General features: G+C 40.4%; 1 protein-coding gene across 9 annotated transcripts in view; it reads left to right on the top strand.

Moving 5' to 3' along the window:
• The window catches only part of kcnq5a (potassium voltage-gated channel, KQT-like subfamily, member 5a), a 103,861-nt gene extending 88,145 nt beyond the window's left edge, over positions 1–15,716 (top strand). For 4 of the 9 annotated variants that reach the window (XM_047603628.1, XM_047603626.1, XM_047603629.1 and 1 more), the window contains 7 exons: positions 663–904; positions 3,477–3,585; positions 7,170–7,301; positions 7,617–7,733; positions 9,234–9,347; positions 10,476–10,602; positions 11,634–15,716. In XM_047603628.1, the coding sequence (XP_047459584.1) occupies positions 663–904; positions 3,477–3,585; positions 7,170–7,301; positions 7,617–7,733; positions 9,234–9,347; positions 10,476–10,602; positions 11,634–12,716 (1,924 nt within the window). In that variant the 3' untranslated portion in view covers positions 12,717–15,716. The remainder of the gene's footprint in view (positions 1–662; positions 905–3,476; positions 3,586–7,169; positions 7,302–7,616; positions 7,734–9,233; positions 9,348–10,475; positions 10,603–11,633) is intronic. The other 5 variants (XM_047603632.1, XM_047603633.1, XM_047603634.1 and 2 more) reach the window with 2 other exon arrangements.
• Positions 15,717–15,757: the final 41 nt, after the last annotated feature.

Raw genomic sequence — 15,757 nt, 5'->3', positions numbered from 1 at the left:
CAGAGTCACAGACAGAACAGCGTAAAGAACTCCAAGATCTCTCAAAAAAATAAATGGAAGTATGGAGAACACCATTTAGAGGCTGTTAGTGGCTTCTCTCAGTAATGCTGTCATTTGTTTAATGTAGCCTCAAAATTAATGTGGTGATGATGTATTAATGTTGCCATGCTTCACATATCGCCTTTAAAAATCTCATTAGCTCTGTTTTGAAGAAGGAATACATGAATAGATTATCAGCTGATCGGGTGAGAATTGCAGCACCTCTGCACCCGACACCGAGGGTTTGTTTTGGTGGCTTGGCGGGCAGTCTGGCTCTGTTCTGGTGTTTTGGGCATGTCAGATGGATGGATGATGTTTGGTCTAAAGGAAAAGACAGAACATTGCGCTCTGAACTCTTCTCACTCTCTGAGGGGAAATAGGTGTTGACAGCTTTTCTTTTTTTCTCTCCTTGTGTCTCTGTGAACCCCAACCTCTGTCACACACGTTCTCTCTTTGTCACCTTCATCTTGAACTCACTTTCCTCAATTTCCCTCATGTTTGACTCTCGCTCTCCCCTCCTCACCCTCTCTGATCATCACTTTTATCTTTCTCTTTGCTTCCTCTGTGATCCTTCCATCACCTTCTCTTCCTGTCCTTCTCTTCTCTCTCCTTCCCCACCTCAGCCAGAAGTTGAGTTTTAAGGAGCGGGTCCGGATGGCGAGTCCCCGCGGCCAGAGCATGAAGAGCAGGCAGACGTCCATCAACGACCGCCAGCGATGCTCCCCCGGCAACGAGGTGGTCGGCAGCTCCGAGCTGATGGGCGGGAGCCCCGCGAAAGTGCAGAAGAGCTGGAGCTTCAACGACCGGACCCGGTTCAGGCCGTCTCTGAGGCTGAAGAGCCAGACTCGCACTGCCGTTCCAGACGGTGAGCCTGTAATCTTCCCATAGCCAACCAGCGCGGCATCTGACAAACGACCCTTTCCAGCGCAACACGCCATTTATATACAATATGTGCAGCAAATTTATTTAGTATTTCATTGAGCCGTGTGCACCAGTTGGACACTTCTGAAAATGCGCGTTACGCAGCCAATCTTTGCACACAGTCACAGAAATTAATTTTATATTCCAGTGGTGAATCCAAGGTTTCCAAAAGTACCATGCGTCAAAGTGCCTGAATTGCGGGAAGATGATGCCCAGGACATTTAGCATATTTTCATTTGAGGTAATGGTGTGTCAAATGGAAAAACATTAAACATGTATTTGGTTTAAATATGTCACCCTGTGTAAATATACATTCAACACAAGCACTACAGAGGCGGCGGCACAGGTCACTGCTGGGCGATAGCAAAAAATGTCGAGCAATTTATTTAATACTACAGGTATAGACCTCATGTCATGACCCCCTCCGCCCCCCCAAATTCCAATGGACTTTGACACGTGCTCCTGTAGAAGCCAGCCTCTCTGCAGTTTCTTGACTGAAAGCATTACATTAGTGTCCAGACGTTTCCAGTTAAAATGGATTTAGTAGAATCTATTCTCGCCTATATCGATGCGATGTTTCCCGTGCCAGGATGTTGGCAAGGTGTTCTTTTCATCAAACGCGTTTCCGTTTTCAACAAACATACCTTCGGAGACAAAGAGCTCTTGTAAACTGTGTCTACTGCACTTACGACCCGGCCTTATCCAGATGTTGCTTGGCATACTGCGCGTCAGATGGCAAATTTTGTAGTGAGCATGGAAATGATCTGTTGAGGACACGTCCATGCGGACTCTGTTTATGCATCATTGCTGGGGAGTGGAACAATGCACCAGCACTCCTGCAGCTGCTTTACAGCCATGTGGGTTTGCTTTTTCTATCTGCCTAATAGAAGTGTGGCTTTATCTGAATAATGTTTTCTTGTCTTCACTTCCACAGTTCTTTAACTTCCTATGAACTGCCAATTCAGATAGTGGAAATTTCCAGCTGGGAATACTTTATTTTCTTTTTATAGCTCTTCCCTTCTTTTGAGCCTCAGTTATCTTCATTTTCAGATCCTCTGAGAGTTTAAAGAGGCCTGTGGTTGTGGTACTGATTATTATTATTATTTATTTATTTTTTTTGCTTTTTTATTTTTTTATTTCATGAAATAAAGATAACATGTAAAGAAAAGGGGAGATAAAACACTGTTAATGGGTTGCATGGGGTTGTTCAAATCAAGTAAATTCACCTAACCAGTGACAGGAATACCAGAGTTAATCAGACTTTCTCAAGTCAGATGACCAACAGAAATTCAACAGAAAGAAATTATGAGGTTAAAGACCCTAAATAAATGTTTCTGTAGTTACAGTTACTGTAAATGTTACTTGTAAAATGAGCCCTACACTGTTAGAGAGAAAATCTCGACTGAAATAACTGAGTGGATTTGTCAGACACAGCTTTGTTCATGTTGGTCTGTCACCGTTACTCAGAAGCTCACTGGCTTTTAAAATTTTTGGAACAGGTATTTTTATTTATTTATTTATTTTCGTGATTGACTGTGTTTTTAGTTTTAGCCACTGGTTAATGGCAAAAAAAAAAAAAAAAAAAAAAAAAATGGCAAGTGATCCTTGAGTGACCATAATGTCCTAAGTATTTTATTGATGGCCTCTATTTCTTATGATAGTCTTCTATCTCAGTATATAATCATTTGACATAAAGTTGGTTGTCCTGTGTTAGGATTGGCGGGACGTCTGGCATGCAATAGAAAACGGTCATCAATAAACTAAAGTGTACATTTTTATGTGACTTTTATACTTATTATAGTTTATTTTGTACTTTTCATACTTATACTATAATTTTCCACGATTTTTTTTTTCACAGTCACACAGTGTCCTTTCTTGCAGTCTCTCTAACTTTCTTGCTCCTTTCACTTTCTAGGAAGCATGAATTTATTATGACCTGAATTATGCATGCAGCATGTTGTGCACCAGTATTTTTTCCTCACAGCTCCCTGGTTAACTCCTACCCTGCAGTAATAGATGTAATTACTGACCGTTTCACATGCACCCCTGTTCTCCCCCTTTTATTCCCACATTTTGTTCTTTTGTATAATTTCTTTGAAGTGGTTTCATAACGTTTTATGCTCACTCTATCATTAATTCTGTCTCCTTTTATCTTTTCCTTACACTTTTATCTTGCTCCTTCTCTTTTTTCTGTCTGTCTCTCGGCTCATATCGTCTACTCTTGTAATTATTGGCAGCATTATACCATTTACTATATATATATCATATATATGGATATACCCTCTCCTCTCAGCTTACATAGCTGAGCTGGCAAATCACTGGCCATTCCTACATATCCCATCCAAAGAGGGACATAAATTTTCACCTCCTAAAAGCCAAAATAGTATCAGTTTGATACATTCTTGGAGGCTCCTGTCAAGGCTGGCTATGCAGAAAGTGTTTTATGATTTTGAAGACTGGAAACGATTTTCCACTGGGCTACATTTATTGATGAAACAACGGTCTGTCTCTCCCAGTGGACACAGGCATGACCACCGAGGATTCCTTGGATGAGAGAGGCTGCCATTGCGATGTCACGGTGGAGGATCTGTCAGCTCCCCTCAAGGCTGTCATCAGAGCCGTCAGGTGAGCTCCCGCCGCCGTTACGCTCTGACGCCGATACCCAAAGCTTCTGTAAATGAACAGAGCGCTTCAAACCTTTGAGGGCCTTTAATTTATTAATAATTAACCGTTTATCAAGTGAGAAAATGAGGAGGGCTTTAAGTTTTTTTCGTAAGGTACAAATTAGGGAATGTTGTACTGAAGGTTTCACAGAAGTGGAAGTAGTTTGTTCTCCAAAATCCAAAAGCCAGTGGCTTGTTTTCTGCACTCGCATTAGGAAAAGCCTCAGCTTGCACTTTCATTGTTTTATACAACGTTTTGGAAAAGAGCTGGTTGATAAGTTTGTTATCTGCACTCTCTGCATCTTTGGGAAATACAAAACCGCTGCCGACAGAAACTGATTAGCTTAGCTCAGCAAAATGAGTGAAAACAGAGGGAACCTGTGGTTGGATGATAATATTCCATGAAGCTATTGCACCTGGTGCCAAGTCAAGTTAATATATGACAAAATAGGTTATTATAGATAAAAGTGTGCTAGATACAAATATCATAGAAAAAGGCAATAAGAACAAGCAGAATAAGTGGTAATAGATCTTACCCATTAACTGAGCACTACCCCTAAGTTCACATGGGAGAGGACTCCAGACAGTGCGACCATAATTACTGAAGGCACCGTGTCTGATTTAGAATTCATTCTCTGCATAGTGAGGAGACCTTTGCTTGACGATCTAAGACATTTGTCTGCAGTGTCTCAAACCACAAATTTAAACAGAACCGGAGCAGTTGTATTTACAGGCGTAAGAACGGTGTTAATCTTTCCGTCTAATTTCCAAAATGTTGAACTATTAGTTTAGCTGTGACTCATGTCTCATTTTCCATTCTCCCTTTTATGAATGGCTGAAACCAAGAGCGTGATGACTGCTCATCTGTAACACCAGTGAAGCCATTCTTCTTCTTTTTTTTTTTTTTATGATTAGCTGCATTTTGTATTTCTGTGCATTTTGCGTCTTACTGGAGCATGAAGGGCGTCCTATTGAACGCACATTACCTGCTCCCTTAGAGCTTTCTTTTTCATTTACCTACGTCTATTGATTTTTTGGAACCACGGTGACTGCTCAGTGTGGTCAAGAGTGATCGGTCAATTGGTGATTGAGCTGTGTTATTTTAATGATTGGTTATTCATCAATCAGGCATATTGTTGTGACCACTGACAGGAGAAGTAAATAATTAATAGTAAAGAAATTAATAAACAATAATACAATATTCTGATGGAAAACCTTTAGACCTGGCATTTAGGACCCTCAGAAGGAACATGTCCATTCTCTAATAAGTCACAACTGTTTTGGAGGCCCGAGGGAGACCTACACAATATTAGGAAGGTGGTCATAATGTTATACCTGATGGGTGTATGTTAGACAATCTTGTGCGGTCAGAAAGATCATGAATGATTTAATGTGCTGGGCTTGGTATAAAAGGTATGTTAAAAGGAGTCGACAAAGAGCTTGAAGAGGGAATCCATAATACAACAATATAGACAAATTTTCTTCAATATTCATGTAATTATGGATGGTAAAAAAACATTCATTCATCAGTGTTGCCGTTCACGTGGCATTTGTATCCCTCAAACAATGTTTTCTTTTTGTCCTTGTATGTGTCTCTATTTGTCTTCTCTTTTTGCCACATCTGTCTTTCTTTATCTATATGACCTGCTGCTCGGTTTGAGTCTTGGCCTGAGGAGGTTTGGAGCGGTCCTGCTCCGTTTTGTGCATGCGTGATTCTGTGTGTGTGGATGCGTTGCAGCAGACCCCGCTCTCTTACACTGGCACCGGCACCCCATGAGCAAGTGTTTATCCAAATGGCGCCGGATGATTCTCTCACTCCACCGCTTCTTCGCACCCGCTCCATATTTTTCGTAGTAAAAACATCTATTTTCAACCCTTGGTAATGCAGGAATTGCATTAGAAAAATGTCAAGCTGGCGAGAAAAGACAATGCAGTTTGCGCTAATTTTACGCGGGTTAGTAAAAATCCTAATTTTACATATTCTAATTCAACCAATCCCACGCTCTGTTTGGACACATATCAGATTATTGGGCTGTTTTGAGTGGAAAAGCCATTAAATTAACATTTCACAAGCAAATTACGTGTTTACATGTATCAGCTTTTTATGGCACACGAACAACACTGTGCTCTAACTCTTCAATAATAAATAAAATGAGTAATTAGTTTAAAACCCTTATGCTAATGGCATGTTTTCCTCACAAATAATAGATCTGAAAGTACAAGCCAGGGTTGTGATTTGCAGATTGGCATCTACTTATTATCCCTGATTGATGTTATTAGTTTAATTTGTTTTCTCCCTGTGTTACTACTCTCTACATCGATCTTCCTCTTCTACTCTCAAATTGCCTCTCCATTAATAATTTATCCAAGCATGAGAATATGTTCTCTACAGAGACTATCGAAGGGAATAAAAGGAGTGGAATATGTATTTAAATTTTAATAGCTCGATCACAGATCTGGCCCATGTGGACCAAACAGTCTCTCATGTAAACAGAAAAGCGGCTGCACATTTAGAGGGAATAGCTAGCAGTATCACTTATTTGCACATTAGGCCCTTGTGTATTTATTGTTGTAATGTCATGCGTCGTGATTAACTGTGGTAGTGTTTCATTCAGTGTTTTCCTCTCTTGATACATTGCGGTATATCAGCGTCACCGTGTTTCATCATTTTAATGGAGAGTGGTCGGTAGCTATGTGACAGTTTCTAGTGGAATATTTTTGGAATCTAAGTTTGAAGCAAATAAAACCAGCTTTTTTTTTTTTTTTTTTTTTTTCAAAATGATAATAGCTTATTTTAGTTTCTCCCAATTTTTAAATTCGACACACACGCATTTTGCTCTCGAGCTTTTGATTTCCAGTGCTGATGGGGTTTCTGCAAACCCCATCATTACCACTCGGTCTTTTCTCTGTGGGACGTACAGTGGATACATACACGCATTCACACAGCACTCCACTACCACCTAACCCTGGCCGGGCCTGCCCACCCAGCTGGCCACCTCCATGGGCAGCCAGAGCCCAGGGCTTTCCCAGGGTGTCGGGTTGACGGTTGGACACCCCCTGCCCTGCTGGGACTGTTGTTACAGAGGGTCATCTGTCACCGTTGTTTCTATGTAGACAGTGAGAAAAACAGGCAACTGGAAATGAGCAGAAGCCACCGGGGACTCTAAATGACCCAAAACATAGATCTCCTTACCTGTACCAATATTATTCACTCAGCAGTGCCTCTGTTTGCCAAACAGAGGGAGATAGAAAGCTGCACTCATGTTTCGATGTCATTCATTTTGGCTATTATGGATTTGACAAGAGGAGCAGGAAACATTTTCCATTAGACACTTCTGACAGTGGAACCTTTATGTTTTCTTTATCACAATGTAAAAAAAAAAAAGTTCAACAAGTGGGAGCCTCTTGTGGATTTTGGCAAAGTCAGTGCTACCATCTAGTGGTCAGTTGCTGCAATTACACCTGCGTGCTAAAATACAGATACATTTGTCTTCTGTCAAACTGTCACTGTTTTTTTGATGTTTTTTTTGTTCCCTCTCTATATAGAATCATGAAATTCCACGTTGCAAAGAAGAAGTTTAAGGAGACACTGCGCCCATACGATGTGAAGGACGTCATTGAGCAGTACTCTGCAGGACATCTGGACATGCTCTGCCGCATCAAGAGTCTGCAAACCAGGTCAGGACACGATGGACATGCACACGTGCACTTTTAAAATCCTATTGTTTCAGCTTTAAAAGGAATTATTTTATACATATTTATTTTTTCCAATTCACTAACCATTTTTACTTGGGCGTTGTTTGATAGTTTGACTTTACATATGCAGCAGAGACCCGTGCTGGTGGGTGATCCTGCCAGTCTTGCTGCAATTCCTGCTAGTTTTATAGATCATTAAACACATACATTCAAGTAAAAATTGTTCTACTTTCACCTCAGTTCCATCTAAGCCCAGAGACTGTTTATGTGTACATGTGTGTCCCCTCTTTTTCCCAGACTAGACACTGTAGTGGGTCCCCCTCCAAGGCCTTTCAGCAGCCGTGTCAAGACCTTTTCTTCTCCCTCCCTGCATTTATATTACAGCCAAGCCCGGAGGAAGCAGTCTTCACAGGGGTTAGACATACCCCATTCTGATCTTCCCGTCGATTGCTCCCCAACTAACTATAATGCCTAGGTCAAACAGCATGTGTTGTAAATGGAAATTTCCCATGAATTTTAAACAAAACATTTCCAGTTAGTGTTGCCACATAATCTCAGACAGATGGTGCTGAGATCGACTGTATGTGGTGTGTCATCCTTGTCATATCAAAATGATTTCCACATGAGTACTAGTCGGCCCAGGTAACAGTTTCATCTTTGATGAGCTGTTCATTCATCTAAGCGTGTTTCAACACTACTGCAGAGGTCCCTGAGGAGCTCAAATATTCGATTATAATCGTAGTGTAGTTTTGTGATCCAGATGCAACGTAACATGACATCTGGATCACACACACGTCACACTCTCTACCTGGCTGGCCTCAAAACGATGTGTTCTCCATGAGCTGGGTCCCGATTAAGGTTTCTTCCTGTTAAAAGGAAGTTTTTTTTCTTACCACCGTTGCCTTGGTGCTTGCTGCAGGAGTTTCAGTTAGTCCTCAGACAATTTATATGGTTATTGACGCTTTATAAATATTACTGTTATTTATTGTTTATTTTGAGCTATAGACTGCAGAGTGCAGTTCAATATCCAAATAAATGAAAACTAAAAAAAAAAAAAAAATTCCCAAAATTTCTTCATTGGAAAGGCAATGAAAGGCTTTTAAATACATGATTTTATTTTGAGTATTCGTGTTTGATAATCCTCATTTGAGCAACTTGAAGACCTCATCTAGTCGGAGATGTGCCCGCTGACATAACAAGCGCTAACCAGAGATACCTTTTTATCATTACATCTGCTTTTACCCTCTTTTAATGTTAAAACATGTAGCGATACAGTTCCACTTATGTGAGTAAATCCAGGGCTTTGACGTGTATTCAGGCTTTTGTCGGGTTTTGTCACTAATTTTACGACATCTTCCTGCCCGCATCACATAAGGATTTAGTCTCGGCATCAAAAAAAAACGTTCCAAGCGTAGCTGGAATGGCGTCACACCAGGGGGCACTGTAGTGCATGGATTGGGACGCCTGTGTTTGATTTTAGCTCTTGGTGTGAATGACTGGCTGAGTGCCAGCGCAGTAGGTGATGCAAGTGTCAGTCCTGCTCCTCGGAAATAACATAGAGCTTGTTTTCTGTAGTTGGCTGCTGGTACTGGCTAATGCTGTAGATACACACAGAGCACTGAGACAGGCACAGTTGTGTCTCATTAGGAGTGCCAATACCTTTCTGACACATTAGTCATCTTTACACGGGATGCTTTCACAAAACTGGTGCTTTAAATTCATGTGATTTAACTGAATGGTTGAATTGGCAAGTTGAATTTGGCTAGTTCATGCTCCCTCTCTGTGTCTATCTATGTGCTGTGTCAGTGAGTGGATGACTGGTTTGTTCATTTGTGTGCTTGTCTCCACGCTTCCATTTGTGTGTGTGACTGAGTGAGGTGGATGTATCTGACCCAGACTTTCTCCTTTCTCCAGAGTGGCCAGTGCGGCGGGCTCTGGTCCCAGCCTAAGTAGCCGACCCAGGAACATGTCCTCTCCTGCCCTGCACTATTATTACACCAACAGCAAGAAGAAGCTCTCTGGCTCAGGGTTACTTTCATTTCCCTTCATTTAAGTTTAGAGTAGACTAGAATCCCGTTAGTGGCGGCTTTAGTCACCCTGCAGTCCTTACACACGTCCGACTGCAAGCAAATGCAAACGATGTGATTTAAATTAACTTTCTTTCAGAACCAGATGGTTGGAGTTTACACGTGAAGATGTATTTTTTTAAAGTTTGACAACCACATAAAACTGAGTTTGGAAGTGTGAGGCACACTACATCACATTGCAATTCAGTCCCTACATCTTACCCAAAAGTTAATTATTTTTATGTGTGAAACTCCACCCACATGGTAAGGTTTAATTAACCCCGTCTGACACACACACACAAACGTTTGGTTTTCTGTACACACGTGCACATGCACACAAACGTACCGGCCCGACGCCATCTTTAGTGTCATATGTAGTTCCATACCTCATCCCGTTTCCCTCCATCAGAGTTGGGGGAACTTTATTGAGTGTGAATGCTGCTAACTGGCGTGAAGTTGTGGGTGTTTGGGAGTGGTTTTGCAGTTCATTTATGTTGAGTGAAGTCAGAGAGTACAGATGTGTAATATTTACACAGATTAACTTCACTAATTCAACATTATTGTAGCGCTGAAGACTAAAGAAGTTTAATTTGATGACACTTGGATATTCTGCATGAGCTGCATTTGGTCCTGAAATGTCTCAAAGCGTCGTGAAATGTGTTTTATTCTACTTTCTACCTTGCTGAATTGAAAGGTGAAATTACTGATGTGAATAACGGATGCACCTGTTAATCTCAGTGTTGTTCAGTGTTTTTCAAGCACAAGGATGATCTTGGGTGCTGTAATGTCATTTCTTCTGGTGCATGTTGGAGTTCACGTGTGAAATGTTTCATGTTTACATATTTTCTCTAAGCTGCATTTAATCCAATCCTAAAATATAGTTTTCCTTTACATACATGTTTGGAGATTCAGTGTTTTTATATAACACTCGAGCCGATGCGTGTTTTACTAACTCTTATCTTAACATCCTACTGTTGCTTTAGGTTTGTTGTCTGACTTCGGATAACCTGAAATGAAGCTCCGATGCCTACTTATATTACCACGTCATTGTTTTCTAATGTAATAACACCGGTATGTGTGTGTATATCAGGGTGGATCAGATTCTGGGAAAAGGCCAGATTCCCGTAGATAAGAAAATGAGGGACAAACTGCACCCCGATGGAGACTCTCTGGAGGGCATGAGCATGCTGGGACGTGTGTGCAAGGTGGAGAGGCAGGTATGTTTGGAAAAAATCAGAAAAGGGCAAAATTATATCAGATTAATTCATACAGAAATGCATTTGCAAATCCTCATTGTTAATACTTTGTGATATGCAACTTGAAATTTCAATATTACAAGACAATATTTGTAACAACTTTTTTGACATAAATCTTTTAATCCACTTCAGTGCATGTATGTGCACACACTTTGAAATGTTGTTGTGATTTGCAGCTCCCAAGTTTATGATGACGAAGACATGACGTTATTAGGTCGTGGGTACAAGTGGGTTCATAGTGATCTCCGGATTGACCTGTGTGTTTACATGCCTCTGTGTGTGTGTAATTGAGGGCTTTTCAAATACATCTTTTATCCTCTTACTTGAAAGACAGACAAAGTGCAGTTTGCAACAGCAGTTTCAATGGGTTTTAATGGGAGTGATTTTCTTTTAATCGGCCACTAAAAAAACAAAACATTAAAGTCAATGTTACTACTAATCACTGACATGACCAAGGTTTTAATAATTCCCCCCAAGAAAGATCCACTGCATTTAGATTATTGAAAATATTCTATTTTTTTTTAATTTATTTATTTTTTGAAAAAATGCTGTCATATAAGGGGTTAAAAGTCAGTAAGAACTTTTGGTATTTGTGATTAGTACTGAAATGGATTTTTTTTTTTTTAAAAAAAAAGAAAAAGAATATTGACATATCCTATTTTTAGGACATTTTTGAAGAGGACACTTTTGTCCCTTAACGGTAACAACATAATTTAGGTTACACAGTGTAAAAATGGAGCATTATGGAATTTGAGTTTGAATTATCAAAATTATTTATTTTTTTGATATGTATATATCAAAAAAAAAAAAAAAAAAAAAAAAACACTAAATGAAATGGAAAAGGACAGTTTTGTCCTTATCAGGTCATGATGGTTGAATGTACATGAGGAGGTCACTTGAAATCCTTAACTTTTTCACAGTTCATCAAAGCTTTACTTTATTTCTTGTTCCGTTTTTCCCTCTGTCCACACTCTCACTCTTTTCTCATCTAGGTAACTTCCATTGAGTCAAAGTTGGACTCTTTGCTGGACGTTTACCGCCAAGTCTTACAAAAAGGCCCCTCAGCTCTCACCCTCTCCTCCCTGCCCCTGTTTGAGCTGGACAACCACCAGCACCACCACTCTGACTTCTCTGCCTCCATCATTGGCAGGGATCTGCCTTCCCCTCAGGGAGGGGATCCCGTTGGAGGAGACAACAACAGTGGCAGGCACCATTCGCTTGGTACCAACCCAAGAGGCTTGCGGCTCATTCTGGCACCAGCCGATGATGACGGCCCTCCAGACTCAGCCCCTCCATCCTACCCCCCGTCCACAGCCTCCCTGTCTCCATCTCCTTTGCTGCCCCCCGATAGCCCCTACCCCACCCTGGTTACCCCTAATGGCACCCCCAAAAAAGCACACTTCCCCGATCTTCCACCCCCGCCTCCCTCAGCGGGTAGTTTCACTCTCCAGCTGCCCCCCATGGTACACCCCTCTCATCTCCGATGTCCCTCTGACCCTGTCTCCGATGATATGACGGATAGACCGGCAGCAGATGAGGGGAGCCTGGGCCCCGCTGTTTTTGTGGGATGCAGTGCGGCTGTTGACCAGGAGGGGGACAGTGAGGCAGGTTCTGGTCAGGGAAGGGTGCCGCTGCGGAAGAAGTCTGGCTTGACATCTGAAGGAATCTGGAGGAGGCACATGAGCCTGGAGGTTAACCCCCTCCTTCTTCTCTCATCTAGCCCTGAAGGGAGACCTTCAGAGTGGGGAGGCGGTCTTGGGAAATCACTCTCCGCGCATGATCTTAGCCAGTCGTCGACCAGCCGCGCCACCGGTCTCTCCTCCACACACAGCAACAGCATTGGCAGCAACGGAAGCAAACGCGGCAACGCCCACGCTGACCTTAGCAACTGGGACGGAACAGAACTATTCATTAGTGAGTGCAAGCTAGAGCCAGGAGAAGAACATTTCAACTTACTCTCCCAAGGACCTGACAGCAGCCCCTCAGTCGTTTTACAGACTGTGGGAGAGGCTGTACCTCAAACAGGAGGAAACTCAGATTTTCTCAGTCAGTCCTCACACATACCACTTACATAACCACACATGCACACACCGACTAACACACACTCGCATACTGTATGTGGCGAAGCCACTTTTTAAGGAATTTTTACAGGGCACTGCGAACATAATGTTGCAAACTACAGAGTCAAATACTTTATATGTGGACAAACAATGTTTTAATATTTTGTCCAACATGATTATGTCCAGTTGCATACATATTTTATCATACTATACACTCTTTTGGGGTACTAAAATTACAATAACCTAAACAGTAAAAGAATGTATAAATGTATGTGAGTGGATATATTCACATAAGACAAAATGTGCAAACATACACATATAATGAAAATTAAATATGTAGTATACAACAAAAAAATCATACTTTTCCTATTTAGTATCGTAAATTGGAATAAGAATGATGTTGGTAAAAGACCACTGAGTTTGATTTGAAATGAACAATGGAGGAATGCTTTATTTAAGCCTGAAGAACATGTCTGGACATAAACCTCAACCCAATAAACTAATTTATAACGTCACCAAAAGAGACAGGAGTCCGACTTTTCACTGTAGAAATGACCCGAAAACTAGTTGCGAGGTAAAGGTCGAAAGTGTATCTGAACCTCAAAGAAGCCAGTGCAAACTATAGATCAAATTCTTTCTGAACACGTAGAGAAACCAGTGAACACAGCTACATACACATACATACAACTCCCTCACACAAAATTGAGCAGACACAACCATAAACCCCAACCGTGAACCACTGAAAGAACAGCCAACTTGACAAAAAGCTGAGACTGACTTATTTTTTCATACAAGTGCTTGTATTCAGTGACTTTCTTGGAAGACGACAATTGTCACTCACTCTACTTATTCACTGTCTAAAATGCCATCTTTTACTTATGCTTTCATACATATCACTGCATGGATGGTTTCCAAAAACAAATGCATTAAAGGAGAATTATGGGTGAGGTGGGGAGTGATTGAAATTGCTGAAAAAAAGGTAAAGGTAAACCCTTTAGCAGGTATTTAGACCACAAGCATCTCCCTCTATTCATTTTCTGCTCTGCAGAAATATAAGTTAAGGTTGATACGGTTACTTATCTGTCAGCAAATTGTCAGTAAATTTGGATATAGCAAACCTAATGTAAAATGTGTCTTCTCAGCAATCACTTAAGACAAGTTTTGGACCACCTCCCACTTGGTTTGGACAGTAGCTCAGTGAGCTGGTTGCTAATGGTGTGAATGCTGAATTGCAGCAGACCTATCAAGAAGGTTTTCTCGGCCAAGCATGAGATGCTGCATGTCTAAGCTGTTGTGAGACACACTTGTTGACGGCCTGGAGGTCCTTCTGCATGTTAAGATGTTTCCTTCAAACCTTTAACAAAGGGGTACGACTAAAGTCTGTATCAACATTATTATATTTTTAGTTTAACTAATTTGATTGTAGTTAAAATCTTTAGTGCCACTTGTCACTTGTAAGGATAACCAACATTAAACTTTTTAAATTTATAATTTTTATTTTTTTGACAAACCCTTCGTTTTTGCTGGGTGCAGGTTGCACCATGTGCATCACTAATGATTAAAGTCTGCTGGACTGACCTTATTCCCCAAGTCTGGAATAACGCAAAGTTTAGTGTGGCGTTACGATACAGAATGTATGTCTATAGATTCATGATATACTGCACATCCTGATCCAGTGTGAAGGTTGTTACTGTATCCACTTGTGCTGAATAGATCCCAAACTTTACATGGTATATTCACATCATTAAAATAGAGGGGAGAGAGTCATCATAGTAATAAACTGATCTTTTCTGTGACTTTCACATTTTCAGCATTCAGTTAAATGCTATAATCCAATGGAGTACTTTATCGGAAACATTGAAACAAAACAACCTAAAATCTCATCCAAGATTGAAATTAAAATGAGGTTTATGTAGGACTTCTTTTACCAATTACAGTACCCCTGAAATAATTTATTCCTTTTCTTTTAGTCCATATTCTGATAGAGAGATGATGTGTTGTGTTCACTGACAGGCCTTTTAATAACTGTGTGTGTTGCAAGCGTCTTCACTGGCATCGCTGTCCTGCTTGTAGATGGGTTGACTGGTCTTGAAGGAGAATTATGCACAACGTTATGTCAGCCATCTTCATGTTTTTTTCTTTTCTTTTTGTGAGCCATTTCATTTGTAATCAGTCACAACAGTCTTAAAATGTATCTTAATGTGCTAATGGTGTCCTTTATTCATCATTATTTCTTTTTGTTATAGTCCCCTGGTGCATTGCTTAACAACTTAACATTCTGTAGTAAAATGTAACAAGTATTATTTTATAACGAATCACAACCGCTAACACGTGTATTGAGTTTGAAATACTAGCCCATGCAGAAATTGTTCTGGCATGATGAGATGTTATCATTGTGAAATTCCTCGGATGAGTTTGAGGAGCTGGAAAATGTGACATGGTAGTTTAATTATGTTGGAATAGATGTGTTGTAGTGATCAATTAAGTTTTGCCGCGTATGAAAAGAGGCAAAGGAAAACAGTCAGTTACTTTTGGAGCAAGACATCAAACATGTAACGAATAACCTTAAAGCACCATCTACTCCCAGCTAGTTGGGCAATTAGGTGGATTCCACGCGTAAAACATGCTCTTTTTTGCAATCTGTAAATTGCTTATGGGTGCCTTTCTTGCATATGAAAAATCCGTTACCTTTTCTTCACAGAGCTATAAAAGTCTAGTTTGCCTACAACATACTGTATAGTTGAAGTCATACTGCTCATTTTAGGTTGGGCATCCAGTTCACTTCAGTCATGTAGCTTTAGCCACCGACTTTATATGGCTTTGATAGCTAACAATACAATTTCTCTACTGCTTGAACAGTAATTTATTACACAACTGGCCTTAAAGCTTGATAATGTTAACATTGTTATTATATTATTTCTTTAAAATTAATTTATTAAAGTGCACATTATGTTCTCTGGATGAGAAATGCAAAAATAATTTTATTATTCATTAATAAAGTACGGATTAACTAAAGTGATTTGTTAATTGTGTCTTTTGTTGTATTAAACATTTCA

This window comes from Mugil cephalus, chromosome 13, assembly GCF_022458985.1.
Source record: "Mugil cephalus isolate CIBA_MC_2020 chromosome 13, CIBA_Mcephalus_1.1, whole genome shotgun sequence".
Lineage (NCBI taxonomy): Eukaryota > Metazoa > Chordata > Actinopteri > Mugiliformes > Mugilidae > Mugil > Mugil cephalus.
The sequence above is the reverse complement of the archived record's forward strand: the minus strand, read 5'-3'. Positions and strand labels throughout refer to the sequence as shown.